Source organism: Saimiri boliviensis, chromosome 18 (genome assembly GCF_048565385.1).
Source record: "Saimiri boliviensis isolate mSaiBol1 chromosome 18, mSaiBol1.pri, whole genome shotgun sequence".
In the NCBI taxonomy this organism is placed as follows: domain Eukaryota; kingdom Metazoa; phylum Chordata; class Mammalia; order Primates; family Cebidae; genus Saimiri; species Saimiri boliviensis.
In genome coordinates this window covers 7,451,537-7,470,316 of record NC_133466.1, presented here as the reverse complement: position 1 = coordinate 7,470,316, position 18,780 = coordinate 7,451,537, and the positions used below count along the sequence as shown (strand labels likewise).

General features: G+C 41.8%; 1 protein-coding gene across 7 annotated transcripts in view; it reads right to left on the bottom strand.

Moving 5' to 3' along the window:
* ERG (ETS transcription factor ERG) overlaps positions 1–18,780 on the bottom strand; it is a 279,071-nt gene that overhangs the window by 107,824 nt on the left and 152,467 nt on the right. For 2 of the 7 annotated variants that reach the window (XM_003927606.3, XM_010338268.3), the window contains exon 1: positions 5,770–6,001. The exons of the other annotated variants lie outside the window; for them this stretch is intronic. In XM_003927606.3, coding sequence (XP_003927655.1) covers positions 5,770–5,787 — 18 coding nt within the window. In that variant the 5' untranslated portion in view covers positions 5,788–6,001. Of the gene's footprint in view, positions 1–5,769; positions 6,002–18,780 lie in introns of those variants that run through there. 7 annotated transcript variants of the gene reach the window in all.

Below are 18,780 nucleotides of genomic sequence, written 5' to 3'. Positions count from 1 at the left end.
CCACTAAAAACAGCCTCGCTATGTCACTGGGTATACATAAATTATTCACACTCACCAACAGAACAAGCAAAGTTGGGATAATGTGCTGACAAGAGGGAAAACGAAGAGTAGGAGGGCGGACAGATGAGAATTGATCTTAAACTTTATAAAACATGTCTTGGTCAAGCTTAGTCAGTAGGGGAAATATGTGGAAAAAACGCTAGATCAAACAGGGAATAAAATTATAAATAAGAAAAAAATCCAAAGGTCACAGTGGACCACTAGCCAAAATGGGTTCCTAGCAAACAAACAAACAAAAAATGTAATGAAATGCTAACATGAAAGAAGGAAATGAGATTCAGTTCTTACCTGTCAGAATGGCAAAGATTTAAAGAGCAAAATATTCAGAGTTTTTATGGGTGTAGTATGGAGTTGGTCTCATATGTGGCTAGCAAAAAGGGAAACTGGTGTAATTCTTCCAGAGAATAATCTGGTAATTATTTTTTAAATTGGCAAATATTTAAATTTTGCAAAGACTTAAAAAATACATATACTCATTGGCTCAATAATTCCTTTCTAGGCACCAATACTAACAAAAATTATTCAAAAGCTCAAATAGATGGTGTACTGCAATATAATTAGTGAAACACCTCAAGCAGCGTCACTTCAGACACTAGGATATGGTTATAAAAATTATAACCCATATTTTAGACAGAATATAATGAAGCATAAAAATTCTGCTTATCAAAAAAATTTAGTGACATGGAGAAATGCTTGTAAAACTACGCTGACTGAGAAGAGCAGGACAGGCAGGTAGATAAAAGGGCGAACAGGTACACACAGTGGAAGCCACATCCCAACTGTTGGGAGTTTGCTGTGGTTGGTTAGGATCTGAACAATTTACATTGACTTTGTGATGATTTTTAAACATTTTCTCTACCATAAGCATTTTTCATGTTTATAATTTGTGCTAAAGAACAAGATGCATTTTTTTGCAATTCAGGAATAAAGAGGAGAGTGGGGGTATTCCAGGGTGCGGTTCCTTTCCTAATCAGGAGCACCACACAGTCGCAGGCCCCTGCCCTCCTTCAGCAGCCTTGGCTCAGAATGAGATGAAGCCAACTCTCTCTGACCAGCACCACCTCGGGCGGCCCCTGGATGCTCCACCTGCCCCTGTGTGTGGTACCTGCCCTGCGACACCTTTAACAAGGATGCCTGCAAGCTTCCTCCTCCCTCCTTCCCTGTCCTGTGGCTTCCCAAGCCCAGATGTACCCTGCCTGGGTGTAGGGGGCCACACATCAGAGCAGTCTGAGGCTGTGGGCTTCACACTGGAGCAGGGTCATGGGAAATGGTAAGAGGATTGAGTGCAGAACCCATAAGACAATATGGTAGAAAAGGTTACATCAGTGGGGGTGTCTGATGGCATCTCCCATTTATTGAGAGTGGGGGCAAGACAAAGTAGCCATTATGATCCCATCTTACAGGTGAGGAAACTGAGGTCAGACAGGCTAGCTGCCTTGCCCTGGGTCACAACAGGAAGGAAGCAAATGCAGGTGTGTCTGTGGTGACATAAGGTGAGAGAAGCATTCTCTGGGGTGGTCTGACAGAATTCCCAGGCCAGGGAGCTGTCCTCTATCCTGTCAGGTCAAAGGAGGGGACAAGAAGGCTCTCCTGCAGCATTTGAGGCAGCTCCGAAGAAAAGACTCTGCCAGAGCAGAGTGTACCACCAAACACTGGAACGGCCCAGAGACTGTCCCTGTCTCTTTGAGATTTCGTATTTCAGAGAAACTCTCAACGGCCTGGCTTCCCCATGGCCTCGTACTCTGTGATTCTCTTTGTCAGCTGCTAAATCAATAAACCCGCCAAGTTGTTAGGATGCCAATAATGGCTTTGGGTCTTCACTCCCACAGAGGGAATCTCATTCTAAAGTTCTAATTAAATCAGTCATATTTTCCTGAAGACAACAGAAGTGGCTGTTTCATTTACCTATTTTTACGAATGCTTTTTCAAGAGTGGCTAACCTATGTTTGCGTTTAAATAAAGATCTGTTTTTGTAAAACAAAAATTTTATGAGATAATCACTTCAACTATATATGTAGATAATTAAGAAATGGTTCAGGCTCAGCACATTGAGAACATTGCAGTCCTGCAGTATGTTTCATAGGGGAAAAAAAAAAGTTCACGGATTTAGCCATTCTCAGTCCCGTTTTCTGGGGTCACTGAGTCAGGGTGCCTGGCATGCGTAGGTGCATGCACACACAGGCAGAGGGCTGGGGAGAAGGGTGCGGTGTCCACAGAGGGGAGCCCGGATCACAGAGCTGCCCATGAACAGGAGCAGCTGGTTGCTTTAAGACAGTGCCCTGTAAAGCTACTTTTCAGCAGGGACAGATACTCAGAGCGTGCTCTGAAATGACTTATGCACAGCAGGGCAGCGGCATTTTGCACCATTCTCCCGGAATCCCCTCAAAGTAACAAAGAATGAAGCAATTCGTATTTCACTTAGCCAATGGATTGATGAAAAATTTTCATATATCCGTAGCTATTAAACTCATTAATCATATCCATCAAAATTCTATGAGGAGTTAACTTTCTTCACGTAATTCTTAGTACTAATAAGTTTCTTTCACATGTGATAGCAAATGTTCAAACATGTACAAACATGGCATATATAACACAAGCTTTATGTCTTTAATAAAATCTAGTCCTATAAGGTCATGTTTCAATGACCATCAAACCTTTCAACCTCTGTTAATTCAAAGTAACTTCTTTAGGCAAATCATGGAAATAGCCTACGCTGCCCTCAGATCTCCATCCAGCCTTGTTAGTAACTTTCCATGTCCTGTCTGGTTTTTAAGATGCTTGCCCCAATGCTGCTGCCAGCCACTTGCTCTCTCCTCATCCTTCAATGTCAGATCTCCGTGATGATGGAAAATCCCCCGCGTTCCCTTTGGACACATTAAGGATCTTTCTAGGATCAGAACTTGCAACCTGGGGTTCATGTTCTTTTTAAAAGATCCTGGGAGAGAACAGTGTTTCTGTTGTAATTATATGTATTTCTTTTTATGCACCTGAAAATTATCCTGAGAAGGGACTGTAGGCTTCATTAGACTTCCCAAATTGTAGATGGCATTAAAAAAAAAAAAAAAAAGGAATCAGGAAAGTCTTTGTGAAATTAGGCTAAAATTCCGGACTGAAGCACAATCAAGTTTTCAGAGTAACAGCAGGATCTCTGGAGTCTGTAAGCCAATACTATGCTATTTGTGCGGACAGTGGGGCCGGTGAGGTTCAGCACCTCTCAGTATTGTCAGATGTCACCAAGACCCAAGGGAAGCACCAAAACCAATCCCTGAATTGTCTGCAAATCATCCGCTTTGCTGAGTCTTTAATAGAATGCTCAGGCTGATTTTAAAATTCACAGACAGTTAAAGATAAATGAGCACTCTCCCATCAGTTCCCAAAATGCCTTTTCTTCTTCCAGTTGAAACATTTTGCTCCCAATTTCAAGTTACCAAGGGAAAATGATGGTACGAATCACAAAGACTGGGTAAGAATATTTAGCCCTTCACAGTATCTCACAGGGTCTTGCAAATGTTAATGCAAAAAGTAAAAACTCCACTCAAATGCTGAATGCCAGCTTAAAAAATTCAGAGCATCTGATGCCTGATCGACCAATTGATTTATTTACTGAAACAACCAAAAACAGAGTGCACTGGAGACTGGAAACTGCCTGGATGAGGGACTGTTTCCTAATTCCAGTGGACAGCCGTAATTTTCCCTATGCTAATTTGGGCTTTGCACTAACGTAATTAAAACTGTAGTCAACAGTCTCAGGACCTCCTTTTTCCACTCTATAAACAAGGCTGTAAAATCTTCTCATTACTTTACCTAGGAAATCTAACAGAAACATGTCTTAAAGGAAGTCACTTTTAAAGAGGGCCTATTTTAACAGAGGATTATAAAAAAATTCACCTGTAGTCATTCTAAAGGTCCACTTGGGATAAGTACAATAAACACATAACGCAATGTAATAAAATGTAAAATCAAGCATAGTTATCTTGGATAATTGTAAACTATTATTTCCAAAAAATTGTTCAGAAAAATCACAAAACATTCACACTTTCAAAATAACTTCATGTATTCATAAATGTATATTTTAAATTAAGCAGCATAACACATTTGGATGTTTTGCAAAATGTACCTACCTTCTTTAAAATGGTCTGTTATTTCAACGTTCTTTTTAATGCACTGATTTTTTTGGAAAAAAATAGATAAGATTGTACTCAAGTTATGCAAGATTTACACCGAATATCTGATTTAACAAACATAAATGTAAATAAGGATGAAAATAAGAACAAAAAAAAAGATAGCATTTTGGGTTACAAAATCAAGTCATTTCTATTCATGTAGCTAAAAATAGGGCACATCAAACGCTCAATTTTATAATTCCTTTCTATAGTAGCCATATTACAGCAGATTCCAATCCTGGAGGCCAGAGAAAGAAAAATCTCTATAAGGTGAAAGCCCTTGGTATGCAGATTTTTAATATATTATTGAACACACCTTGAGAAACAAAACTTCTGAAAAACTTCTGAACTTCTGAAACACAGTTTCTACGGTACATATGAGTCAAATCTTCTAATACAAACATTTCAAATTATGAAAATACCAAACCAAAGAGTATTTTTGAAAATGGCTTGGCCCAATTCTGGGCAACTTTCCGTTTTCTTATGCTCTTTCCAACAAACTAACAGCCTGATGAAAACGCCGCCAAATGCTTCTCACCTTTGTGCAGCAAAACTACAGGCATGCAACAAACACAATTTTCTTTCTCCTCCACTCAGCATCTGCTTTTGCTGCTGATTTTTCACATTTCTACAAATGTCACGAAGGTATGGTGGCCTTGGAAATAACTGACCAGACCCCCACTCAAGACTGCATGCCCCTTGACTTGCAGTCACCATTCACTTGGCTTCATTACCAGGAATCAGGCTATATTTAGGATTGTGCCTATGCAGATGTACCTCCACTTTAATCTCTATATGCTGTCTACTAGAAACATATGCAAGAAAACACATCAGACCAAACACCCTAGAGCACAGCGAACCGGCAGGCCCTTGTCTTCCAAACCCCGCCAACCAACCATCGCTAGGAAGAAGTCTTACTCACAGTGCAGAGAGAGTAGGTATTTTATTGAAGATAAACATGTAATAGAACAAACCGAATTACCACCATTTGAGCTATGAGAACACTCAATTCTCAGCATGGATGTCCCACAAATCAAGTCAACATTTGCACGTCCCGTTACCAGCAGCCACTTGCCGAGTCTCTCTCTGCTTCCACGGGGACTGGCTGGCATCCCTGATGCTAAGGAGCCAACGAGGAACCTCCAAACGTCCGACATTCACAAACCCATCTTTTGCTTTGACCTGACCCTTCAACCGCTCCGAGTCCGCTGCCTTTTCTCAGACACACATCCAGGCACCGTTAGGGATAGTTAGAGAATCTGAAAATTCAGAAGTGCTCCAAAAAGCCTTTCCAAAAGTAATCCACAGCACTCAACAGTGAATTTAGAAACCCCAATTTTTTTCTGAGTTTGAAGTTTTTAAGCCTTGCGGATGGTTGGAGTAGGAAAAAGGAAATTTACTAGGCAGTGCAAAGGAAATCTTGTTGTCCTCTATTGTGGCAGTGGGGGTGTTGCCCAACCCTAACTTATCTGCCCTGATAAAGGAAACCAAAGAAAAGAGTAACAAGAACAAGATTTTGTCAAATTCAAAGGAACTCTTTCCTTACCTTAATAGTGCTGGCCATAATGCAATCAAGTTTATTGATCGTTAATAAACGTTAATAATAATTATTGCTTCTCTCTGACCAGAAAGTAGTTTTGATGAGGTTGTTTAGAGCGGATGAGATTGTGCTAAGTCTGGGAAATGAAGTCAGCCAATGGCAGGAAGAGGTTTCTATTGGTCCTGGCTGTCCAGCCCAAAGAAACAGGATATTTGGGAGTGCAGAGATAAGAGACCCTGAAAACAATGTTGTTTTTCTTGATGATATGCAGCCAGGAGATTTTTTTTTTTTTTAATTAAAAAAAAAAAAAGGCATCAATTGGGATGGGGACTGCCAGAGCAGGTGTGACCGGTGTGCCGCTGTGTGACACACGGGTCTGAGACCCAGGCAGGACGCAGATGTAATGGGACGTCGCATGGCTTCACACAAGCTGCGAGCACCTTAGAGCCAAGGCATTGAGGGCGCCCCACTGCCCCGGTACCAGCCCTTTGCAGCCCAGTTCTTCACAACATTTCTTACTGGGCCCAATTCTTACTAGGACAGAGGACTTGAACTCCTTTCTCCTACAAGGAAACTTTGCAGGCGGAGTCTACTTCATGTTAATCGATGGCCATGTTTAGTAACAGCCATGTATTTACTGCCTAATTTTTAACAACCTATATTTATTCAACATTTCTTATAAATGTTCCAGAACAGTTTCATTTTCTCCTTCCCAAATACACGCAGTTCTTATTTGTTCTACCACAAAGTTGCTGAAAACACAAAGACTCTAGGCTTAAACTGAACAAGAAAAATAAAGAGGAAAAATAAACCTACCCAAGTCTTGTTTTCAAGTATTATTTATTTAAAATCCAAATAACTAAAATTACTACAAATGTCCCAGAATGTCAGTAAGCTGGCCTTACTCTGACAAACACCCATGTTGCAGACAATAGATCCTCATAGACCTTTTGACTACCCAGAGATGCAATGTGAGGGCCCCATTACATGTTTAAAATCTAAGGTGTAAGTTCAGGGTCACACGTCTGTTTTCTCCTCGAAGGAAGTACAGCCAATGCAGGCCGGAACATTCCTTAGAGGGTTTCAGGACTTTAATTACTCATTTTCAGGAAACTGCTTGGAAGAAACATTTTGCTTTGAATCTAGCTACAGGAACGCAGGACCCATAAAGAGGTGTGGTCTCAATAGGGGACCCCGAGAACACAATAGACCAAATCCTGAGTCATCCAGCAATTCCTGGTTCAATAAATGGATTTCACTTAGACTTTAGGCTGGCATGTGTCAGAGCTCTGTCCACCAGTCCAGGCCATTCTGGTTTTATTTACCTCTGACTTATCGCCTGGTGTTAGGATAGAAGGAGGAGAAGGAGAAAGCTAAGGAGGGAAATGGGGGGGGGAGGAGGAGGAGGAGGAGGAGGAGGGAGGAAGAGGGCAAGGAAAAAAGGAAGAAGAAGGAGAAAGGAAGGAAGAGAGAGAAAGAGGGAAGGGAGGGAAGGAGAGAGGGAAGGAAGAGAGAAAGGACGGAAGGAAGGAGGGAAGGAGGGAAGAAGGGAAAGAAGGAAAAGAAAAGAAAGAGTCTATTTTAAGAAAATCAGTCTGTGAAAATCAGTCCCTAAGTTGTCAGCACCCCCATTTGAGGAGGTGGTGACTTCTGCTCCTTTCATCTCTGAACAATGAATAAGATGGCAGGCTGATCAAAATTTTGTTTCCCCGAAAATTTCAAAGTCCTGAGCTGTTTTATCTGGGCAGCTTCCACTAGAATTCCGGAGTGCTGAGGAGAAAAGCTCTCTTAGCTTCCCTGAGACTCCTTGCTTTTTGTTCTGTGCTAAGAAGCATCAATGTGGAATGGTAACTATGGCCCCTGAAACACGTGACACCCTGTTATGCATTCACCAAACACCAGCTTTAAATAAGATGAACGCTTTGCTGACAAAACAGTCACGGGAGAAAATCCTGTGTGGTCCTACCTCACCCATGCCTCCTGTTGCTAACCCAGCCCTCAGCTGTTCCCTGCAGCAGGGAAGATCAACTTTTCTACTGGGACCCAAAGCTTCAGTGATGGTTTGACCTTAACTGTGAACAGTGGGATTTCTTGCATCTCTAGTTGGAAATAACTTCCAACTTACAAAAAAGCTACAAGATAATATACAAAACTCCTAATACCCTTCGCCTGGTTAACTCTGACTGTCTACTCATGCCAATGCACATCATTTGTTCTGCCTTCTCTCCTATTTTCTCTCTCTCTCTCAATCTCTGTCTCCTATATTTATTTATATATAACATTGATGCATGCATTTATCCTTCATCTTCTAACTAATAAAAATATGTTTTATAAGAGACAAATTTCTTCATTGGATACTAAAAGAAAGAAAAACAGATGCTATTATTTGATCAACGTCCTGAATATCTGACCCATAAATTTCACTGGATCTAATTTTGGAAATGCATAAAAACATAGCAAGCTAATAAAAAGTTAATTTGGGGATAATGAGTTGTAAATTCTGCTCCAAAATTTTACAAAGGAAACTCTTCCTCGTTTTGAATGTCAAAATGTTTGATTAATTCCTGTCGTCTTCAAAGAGAATAATTCTTGATGTCCCAAATGGCATCATAGCATCCAAGCCTGGTAATCTCTGATTATTTAATGCAAAGTGTTAAAAAAAAAAAAACACTCGGACTCTTGATAGCACAAGACACATCTATTAACTAGAATACAGCAGTGCAGAAGCCATTTCCCAAACATTATCCTACAGGGAAATTATCTGAAGATATAGATACGGCTTCATCTTTCCTCACCTGTACCCCAAGTTCATGCTATTCAATGGCCTCAGCCCTAGAGCCCAGCAGCCTAAGAACCAGGATGCCTTTCCCACCTGATACTTCCACTCCCTAGGGAAAGATGGCCTCCAGGTCACCACAGAAACCAAGTGAGGGGGCAGCCCAGCACACGACCCTACCTGAGGCCCATCCTGCAATGAGCTCATCAGGGCAGGATCCTTTTCCATCCTCCTTGAGATGCAGCAAACACCACGCTAGACCAGCACAACCCACTCAGTGGCTGCGGACAGCAGAACCTATGAAGAAACTGCACATTTCCATGGCGTGTTTCTCCACCACAAACCCATCTCCTGTGAATTTGCCAGACCCTTCACAAGTCTGCTCACATTTTACTCCAAAAAAAGAAACAAAATAATACAAAATAAATATACCATAAACTCACTGTTACAATAAAACAAGCACTATTATTTATTTATCCTAAAACCATTTCTTCCCATTTTCTTTTTCTTTTTTTCTTTTCTTTTCTTTTTTTTTCTTTCTTTTTTTTTTTTTTCGTTGGACAGTCTAGCTCTGTCACAAGGCTGGAATACAGCAGCATGATCTCGGCTCACTGAAACCTCCACCTCCCAAGTTCAAGCGATTCTCCTGCCTCAGCCTCCTGAGTAGCTGGGACTACAGGCATGTGCCACCATGCCCAGCTAATTTTTGTCTTTTTAGTAGAGCCGGGGTTTCACCATGTTGGCCAGGATGGTCTCAATCTCTTGACCTCATGATCTGCCTGCCTCGGCCTCCCGAAGTGCTGGGATTACAGGCGTGAGCCGCCATGCCAGGCCCATTTCTTCCCATTTTCTAAAGATTGGACAAGTTCTCAACCTTCTTCTCTTACTAGGTTCTCTGTGTGCAATATGAGGAGGAAGGTCAGGAGCTGAGAACACTCTGAAATACAGCCATATGGTTCTCGGTGTGATCCATGAGCAGAGCAAAGAGAGGGGACCCATCTGAACCTCCACATCTATGGGGAGACAACAGAAGATTCACTCATGATTCATTCATGTCTTTATCCCTGTGTTAAACATCCATACAATGGAATGCCCATCCTCCTCAAGAACATTGCAGGAAAATGATGTAGTAGATGAATACTTAGCAATATGGAAAACTATGCTTGTTTTATTGTGACAGTGATATGCTACCTGGTTAGTTAAAAATCACAGTATATAGGAGAATTATATCGCAGACCCATTTTGTTAAAAATAAAAAGGCAGGTGAGGGAGGCCATGCATTCTGTTCCAAGGCATCTGTGAACCGGAGGAAGAGACACCATGAGCGAAGCTCACGTTCCCAAGTTGAAAAATGAAATTGAGTGGTGGCAGACATGTCCGAGGAATATTATGAGGACTTGATCCCTTTATGAATCTTGTGATAGACGAATGTGTGGAGATGTCAACTAGCTGGCAGCAGAACAACACTGGAATGGTGGTAATACAAGGAAACAGTATCGTCATGTTCGAAACCTTGGAATGAGTATAAATAATGGCTGTTCAGCAGAGAAACCCATGTCTCCTCTCCAGAGAGCCTGTTTTACTGTGATGTAAAAATTAGGTCATGTATGTTTTCATATTAGATCTTTTGCTAAATAAGCCTTTGTTGGGTAGGTGGCGGTAGCTCATGCCTGTAATCCCAGCACTTTGGGAGGCTGAGGGGGGCGGATCATGATGTCAGGAGTTCAAGACCAGCCTGGCCCACATAATGAAACCCTGTCTCTACTAAAAATACAAAAATTAGCTGGACAGTGGCACATGCCTACAGTCCCAGCTACTCAGGAGGCTAAGGTAAAAGAATCACTTGAACCCAGGAGGTAGAGGTTGCAGTGAGCTGAGATTGCACCACTGCACTCCAGCGTAGGAAACAAAGTGAGACTTTGTCTCAGAAAAAATAAAAAATGAGTTTTTGTCACAGTCAAAATATAAAAAAAATAAAAATAAAAAGGCAAAGTAAAAATACTGACAGCTATATATTATAATACTAATGGCAGAGAATCTTTTTGGTTTTTTCCCCTCATTTTCTTTGGTTCACTATTTTCAAAAAAATAAATTTGTAATAAACATAAATTATATCCTAATATAAAAATGTGCAAGTAACAGGCAACATTGTATATTTATGTAACTATCTGAAAAATACAGGCCTGTTCTGCAAAAAGTGCAGCCCAGGATACTTGCAGGGGTCAAACCTTTTAAATGTCTACAGCAAGCATAGAGAAGCTCTTTTTTTTTTTTTTTTTTTGGCATTTTATTAAGAAAACCCAGAAACGCTCATGACATTTGTGGAGGTCATCTATGCAATATCGATCCATTCAGGTGATATTAATGGCATGCCTTTTCCTGCCAGGTACTCCGGTAGGCACTCAGGAAGCCAGGATTCCAGGGCTCTGTGTAGCCACCGTCTGTCTCGGCATTTGGAAAGCCTATCTCAGTCTCCTCAAATTCTTTTTTTTTTTTTTTTTTACATCAAAGCTTTTTATTATTTTGAACTAAAACTTATTCTACAAGCACTTATTGAACAATTTTTATGCACCAAAAATCAGTGTCAGGCAGGAGTACGGCAGTGAACAAAACCGATTAAAACCCTGCCCTCAGCCGGGCGCAGTGGCTCAAGCCTGTAATCCCAGCACTTTGGGAGGCAGAGGCGGGTGGATCACGAGGTCAAGAGATCGAGACCATCCTGGTCAACATGGTGAAACCCCGTCTCTACTAAAAATACAAAAAATTAGCTGGGCATGGTGGCACGTGCCTGTAATCCCAGCTACTCAGGAGGCTGAGGCAGGAGAATTGCCTGAACCCAGGAGGCAGAGGTTGCGGTGAGCCGAGATCGCGCCATTGCACTCCAGCCTGGGTAACAAGAGCGAAACTCCGTCTCAAAAAAAAAAAAAAAAAAAAAGCCCTACCCTCGTAGAGATTATTCTTTCATAGGCGGGTGTTGAACAATGAGAACACATGGACACGGGGAGGGGAGCACTACACACTGGGGTCTGTTGGGGGGAAACGGGGAGGTGGGGAGGTGGCGAGAGATAGCATGGGGAGAAATGACAGATACAGGTGAGGGGAAGGAAGGCAGCAAATCACACTGCCATGTGTGTATCTATGCAACAATCTTGCATGTTCTTCACATGTACCCCAAAACCTAAAATGCAATTAAAAAAAAAAAGAAAGAAATTCAAACATGGAAAAAAAAAAGTCTCCTCAAATTCTACACACATAAAACTTCAGAGCTTGGAAGCGACACATGGAACGCAGGTTTTAAAGGACAAAACAGTAGGACAAAAGTGCTGTATACTGTCCCTAAGATGACACACGAATTTAAAATACATAGCGTTTGGATTATTCATGAGAGCCCCGCAAGTACCACGGCCCAAGGAGTTTTGCCAGGCACATGCCTGAGACTGCAGATAAGAATCAGCCCACACAATGGAAAACTCCATCACTCTGTGGAACTTTTCCACCGGCATCCGTTGGAGGATTTGCCTGAGAACATACGAGGCGTTAAGGCACTCGCAGCCCTCAAGGTCACCCATTCAGTGCTGTTTAAGGACGGTTTCTCTGTTCACAGCATACTTCATGATTACGGCTTCACTCCATTGGCTAACACTACGTGAGTACGTGTGTATGAGTGTGTGAGTGTATGAGCCTGTGTATGGAGGGGGACTGCCACAGCCCCCAGCAGCACATTTAAGAAATAATCCAATTACAATTTAAATAACCATTTTTTTTTCCACACTTTCTCTAAGTAGATAATGTCTTCTTCAGTCTTTTGGTTGATCTGAACTAATAGAAACAAGGAAACTGTTATCACATACCAAATCCTCAACTTCTCAACACCACGTTGCAATTTCCTCAAAATTGAAGCACACGTCAGTTCAGTTCTATAAGCTCATATGGAGCAATGATTTCAATAAACACAATTTCATAAGCATCCCACATATTCTCAAGTTTATGCCAATTTTGCTCTTACTCAATTCCATATGACTTTAAAAATGCAGGAATATTAAAACCATTATCAAGGACTCCAAATATGTTAATGTATTATCTGTGGTTTTAAAAAAGAAACCTAAGAGGAGAAATTATTTTTTCATAATTATTTAGGTTAAGTCTAATAATTGTTAAAATAATTATTTTAAGTCTAATAATTGTTTCAATTATTAGACTTCTCTGTATAAACTGGAAACCACAAAATGAGTTTCAACTTCTTTATCTATGTAACTGAGTGTATCTGAGCACAGATGTTACAGATGTCATGTTGCCGTCGGTGACCATGAGGCTTTGTATGCCCACAGGGCATGTAATTAAGATTCACAAAAGCATCTGACCATCTCCCCAGAGACTGGCATCCCCTCTCTCCCCAACTCAGATGCAAAGTGTCCTTTCCCAGGCACTGGCCCCTGTCACCATCCTTAGTCAAACTGAGAATTTAACCCAGGTTGTTGAAATTAATTTTGATTTTGATTTCTAGTCAGAATTTTAAATGATTTTTTAAGAATTGTATCAATCTCACCTATAAGATACTAAACAGCATCACTTACTTTTGTCTTCATCTGTCATTACTTTATGAATTATTTTTAAAGAAAATGCAGGTTACTTCTTAAAGATAGTAAGTGGTACTATGATAGCATTCAATTGATAGAAATTTACAGAGAAGCCTGCATTAATAATGTTTCCTGCTGTTTTCTAAAGTCGGCTTTTAGTTTTAGGTTGAGGTGGACTTTAATTCAACATCGCCTCATTCGATGATTTATTTGCTAATCTATTTCTATCACAAATGGAATCTGAAATGAAGCGAAGGCAAAAACCATTTGCCACAGTTTCATTCCTATTTGCATGAGTATCACCAGGCTTCCTGCAGATGCAATGAATCCCTCCACCCATGCTTGAAGTCAGGAGCACAGGACACTGGGAGTCTGTCTCCGAGCCGTAGCTGCTACATGGTACACTCTACATGGCATCCTCTCCACCGGAGCCCTCCTTGGCCCTCACCCCTTTTCTACACCTGACCCTCTCCACACTGCATTATCTCCCAAGCAACGCAGAAGGCACAGAGGTGCAGCTGAAGTGAAGACAGGCCAATTCTGTTCCAACTCACTCATATGCAAATGTGTTCAATCCTGTTAAATGCACAGACTTGAACTGAAACGATGAACTCAGTAAATTGGTTGTTGTCATCTGAGCCCACACAGATCTCAGCACATGTTTGGGAAAGGCTGCGGTGTTCAGGGAAGACTAGAAGTGTTTGCTCTGAGTGGATTGGCCACGATAAGCCAAAGAATATTACAGCTGATAGGAAGAAATCATGGCTTTCCCATGGCACAGTTGCCTGATGGAGACTATTCCATCCTTTACTGACAGCTACAAAAATAATCACGCCTCAAGGATTTTAGGAAGCAACCACCTCCTGCCCGAAGAACTACACTGCATTGTTTACTTGCCAGCTAGAAATCAGACGTGAGCCTCGCAGGGAAGTTCCCTTTGAATGGCTTGAACTGCTGTCACTAGAGGGTGCTAAACGTCCCTCAAAAAGGCCTTTAGAGAGATTACCAGTATGCCTCATTCTTAACTTTAAATTCCTTGAATTGACGTTACTTTACAAAGTGGTCGCATTTTTTACTTGTTAAAATTAAAATCTAACATGTATAATGTAGAAATGTTTTTTAGATATTTTCATTGTTCATTATTATAGAACATAAAGAAATATACACGTTTTAGGAGCAAGGATGAATTACACAGATCTGAATGTAAGATTAAAGGCATGAATCTGGGAGATGACATTTGACCGTGGAGATTATATAATTGTTCTACACCACTGTTCTAAATCACTTCATGATTTTGAAGCCTGAAAAATATTCCACTTTACAATAATTTTAGATTGTTCAATACATTCCCAATGTGAGTTGCATCAAATTGGTAAATGCAGATAATGTTTGTTTTCTCTGTACACAATACTGACATCAGGGCTAGTGCCTGCCTGCCTAAACTCGGACATTTCCAGAACTAAGTGTCGTAGGAGGAATATGGATTACACTATAATACATCAGATGTGAAACATACCCCATGGTCCATTCTTTTCTCAAAAACTGTGTAGTACTTTGGAATATGCATGGAGTGTATCATTTCTCAAAACGTATATACTTTATGTATACATGAAGTAAAAAAAGCCTTAGCATTAAATATGCAGATTTTCTTGAAACTAGTCTTACTATACAATGACACTGACTTTGTGGTCATCAAAACGTTAAACACTTAAGCAAAACGCAATGTGTCGGCAATATTTGCCAAAATATAACTAATTTTGCAGCTTTCCTCTTTCTGTCTTTGCTTGTACTTAAAAATACCTGCCGTATTTCCTTCTCTCCCCCTTCCACTTTGGTTCCTATACCAAGGAATTGTGAGGTCAACGGGTGAGAGTTGTTTGTTTGTGTTCAGGACTTTCGGGCGAGGCTGTGTGTGGGTAAGGCTCTGACCGACATCTGAAGAGGCTTCATCCACTGCGGTTTAGGGTACATTTTCCTCTCCCTGTGCCAGCAGAGCAGGGAGGCTCGTTTTCAGTGTGTTCTACAGAAGGATAATTAAGGCAGTGTTTCATCTGCTCGTCTGCTGTTTTTAAAGGGAAACAAACATAACCTTTGCATGTGAGAGGCATCGCAAACTAGATGGGAGGAGGCCTGGACCCTGTAACAGTCATGCGTCCCGGTCCCAGCTTCTCTGGGGTGCAACTGCAGATAAAAGACGCTGGCCCAAGCGACCCTGCGCTCAGCATTGCCAGCATCGACAGCACAACTTGTTGCCGATGAGCTGGCTTAGGTAGGAACTGAGGACTGTGAGTGTAGGGCTAACTTCTGCTTCACAAGAGAGGTCCACTGGCGCGCACTGGAGGTGGGGAGCCTTTGTGACATTTTTCCGAATGGAAGAGTCCTTGCAGCACCCTGATAACAGGGACCCTGGCTTCAACCCCAACTGCTTGGTGACCCCACGGTATCACTTAATTCATTTGTGCCAATTTTCCATTTTAAATCAACCAGTAACTTTGCAGGTTTATTCAAAGAAGAAACTAGAATGCACTGGAGATAGCGAAGAGCCATCTTCCTGGTGCCCCAGTGCCAACACTGGAAGGGGAGCCCCAGGGATTCCCTTGTGACTGTGTCAGTGATGGCACTCAATGAGCACTTGGTGAATAAATGAGTGAATGAATGAAGCTGTCCACAGAGCCCAGGAGTATCAGGGAAGGGCAATTCTGGCTGTGTCAGTGGCTAATCTAGGAGAGTCCCTCAAGAGTACAGAGTCTCACTTAAACTTGGGACTCTCCCGGGATAGGTGAGGGGTTCTCTCAAGGGCAATGACAGAAGGACTTGGGACAGGCCAAGCCAGTTTCAGTCCAGCCAGCTGTGGCTCCCCTGAAGGGATGTGGCCAGGCCCAGCTATGCCCAAAGCACCAGCCCATTTCTCAGTTCTGAATAGAATGTGCCCAGCATCTGTGCCTTCATCTGTTTTTGAACTGCCTGCTGACTATCCACAAAGTTAAGATGACAGCTAGGACTTAAGTTGTGAGGTACCAATGGCTCCCACATCACTCTCTCTCTGTCTCCCTCTCTCTCTCTCTCTCTCTCTCTCTCTCACACACACACACACACACACACACACACACAGACATATGTATATACACATACACACACACACAGAGACACATATATGAAAACACACACAGACATGAAGACACACATAAACACACATACAAATACACATAAACACACATATATACATATACTGACACATATACATGCACACACACATAGACACAAAGACACACATAAACACACAGACACACAGTAGCACACAAACACAAACCTAGACACAGACATACACACACACAGAAGCACACAAACACAGACACACACAGACATATACACACAGACACACAGAAGCACAGACACACAAATGCACAGACACACACATACAAGTACACAGATACATATACACACACACAAAGACACACATAAACACACATAAACATGTACACATATATATACACACACAGACACAGACACACAAAAACACAGACACACACACAATAGAGGGTATCGATATCTATGAATAGGCGAGACAGAGACAGAGTGGGAGGCCATGTGCTCCCCACCCCCCTTCTCCCCAACGTCACCACCTCTCTCTCAAGTCCAGCTGCAGACTCTAGGAGCTTTGGAAGTGGCTTTTTGGAGCCATTTTCTTAGATTGAATCATTGGGAAGTGTGGAAGGCATGTTTTCTCTAAGAGGCCTCCCAAATCTGTATCTTATGGGATTTCCATCTCAATAATTGACCTAATAGTACCTGTAAGCAAGTGGATAGTCAATTAAAAAAATACTGACTGTAAGAACAAATGAATGAATGAATGAATGGGTGAATATATATCCTTTATTTTGCTGGCATAGTGATGAGTTTGCAGATTTATCTAGATACCAATATAAAAGAATAGTTCTATTTGTATACAACTGAGTCCCTGTAATTTTCCAAAGTAACTCTGACTAAAATTATTTCCAACTAAACTATTTAGGCAACTGGGTTGGTTTCACAGGTACTTATTAGAAACCACTAGAATGGCATATTCATTGCATTCTAGACATTTGCCATATCACCATAGCAACTGTATTTCCCAAGATGGCCCAATAGCATTTCCCATCACACATAACCTTCTATAAAGTGACAATGACTTTGCTTCCATCGGAAAGTGAGGTCCGTGTTCCTACTCGTTGAATCTGAGTGGGGCTGTGACCACAGCAGAAGTTCAGCTATGTGGCTTCCAAAGCCACCTCAGAACGGTGATACAGCTTCCATTTGAATAGAGCTTCCACTTGATTTTCTTAGGAACAGCCACTCTTAAACCTCAGCCATTACATGGAGAGAAAGCCCAAGCCATGTGATAAGGCCATCTGTAGGTGTTCCGGGCATCAGTCTAAACCCACAGCCAGCACCAACCCCCAGAGTTATAAATGAAGAAACGAAGGTCACTCCAGCCCCAACTGGCACTTGACTGAAAACTTATAAGAGATTCTAAGCAAATAATGTCTATCTCAGCCCAATCAAGTCCTGGAAACATGAGGTATTATAAATAATAAAATGATCATTGTCCTTTTAAGCCACTGAGTCCTGGAGTGATTTGTTGTACAACAATCGGGCGTTGGCATGCCATCAGAACATTCCTAGAAGAAACTATTGCAATGTTGCTACTGCAGAAAATACTCCTTCTGTATGATCATTCATCCATTTATCAAATCTTGACTGGCATTGGCTATATGCTAAGCATTGTGTCAGTCACTGGAGGTACAGAAAAGAAGAGAAGCAACATTCAGCCAAACAAACAACAATTTGCATATTGGATAAAGAGAAAAGCATGCCAAAATTACAACAGTAGTTTGACCCAACAGAAAAAAATGTAAGAAGTGAACATCAACAGTTCTTTCCTCTTTTTTTCACCCTTTTCCTTTCTGGTCTCATTAAACATGGAGGTGCCTCAGGGTCATTTACCCCATGAGAGTAGACACCCTCCTCCCCCATCCCTAACTTTGGTCTTCACTCTACACCCAGTGCCAGCAGCTCCCCAGGTTCCATGATGCTGGTACCCCATTCTCTGAAAACATCTCTGCCCATCAACCTCAGATTACTTTCCCAAAGAGTTGTGGAAAAACTCCAATTTTCCCCTCTGGGACTTGCACAGAAATGGGGGTGGTAAATGAGAAGCAGAGGGAGAGGGTGGGGATTCATTACCTTGAGTTACTAAAAAGAAAAGCCCTAGTGTTTAGAAGGTGCTGTTATTATTTTCTCTGAAACATTAGCTCCTGGAAATCAGGGGCTCTGTCCCTAGCATAGTCTCTAAGGCTTCCAGGACGCCCTGGGGGCTTCCCTCAGTCAATTTTGACTCTAATGAGAGCCATCTGGAGGGCTGCAATGGTGGGCTTCGCTGACCGCTGGACGGGGACTTCCCTGTGGGCGCAGGGACCTGCACAGGTTCACAGAGTGTGTCTCCCTTTCTGAGAACCACAGTCCTGTGTGCTCCTTCCCCAAGGAAAGCAGGAGAAAGAAAACCCACAGTGGGATTCCCCCCAAACATCTGTAAAGCTTCTTTAAAGAAGTCAAGTTGTAATTAAATTCACACAAGGAATTCCTGTAGACAACACGCTGCTCTTCCAAACCCAGAGAGCTAGGGCA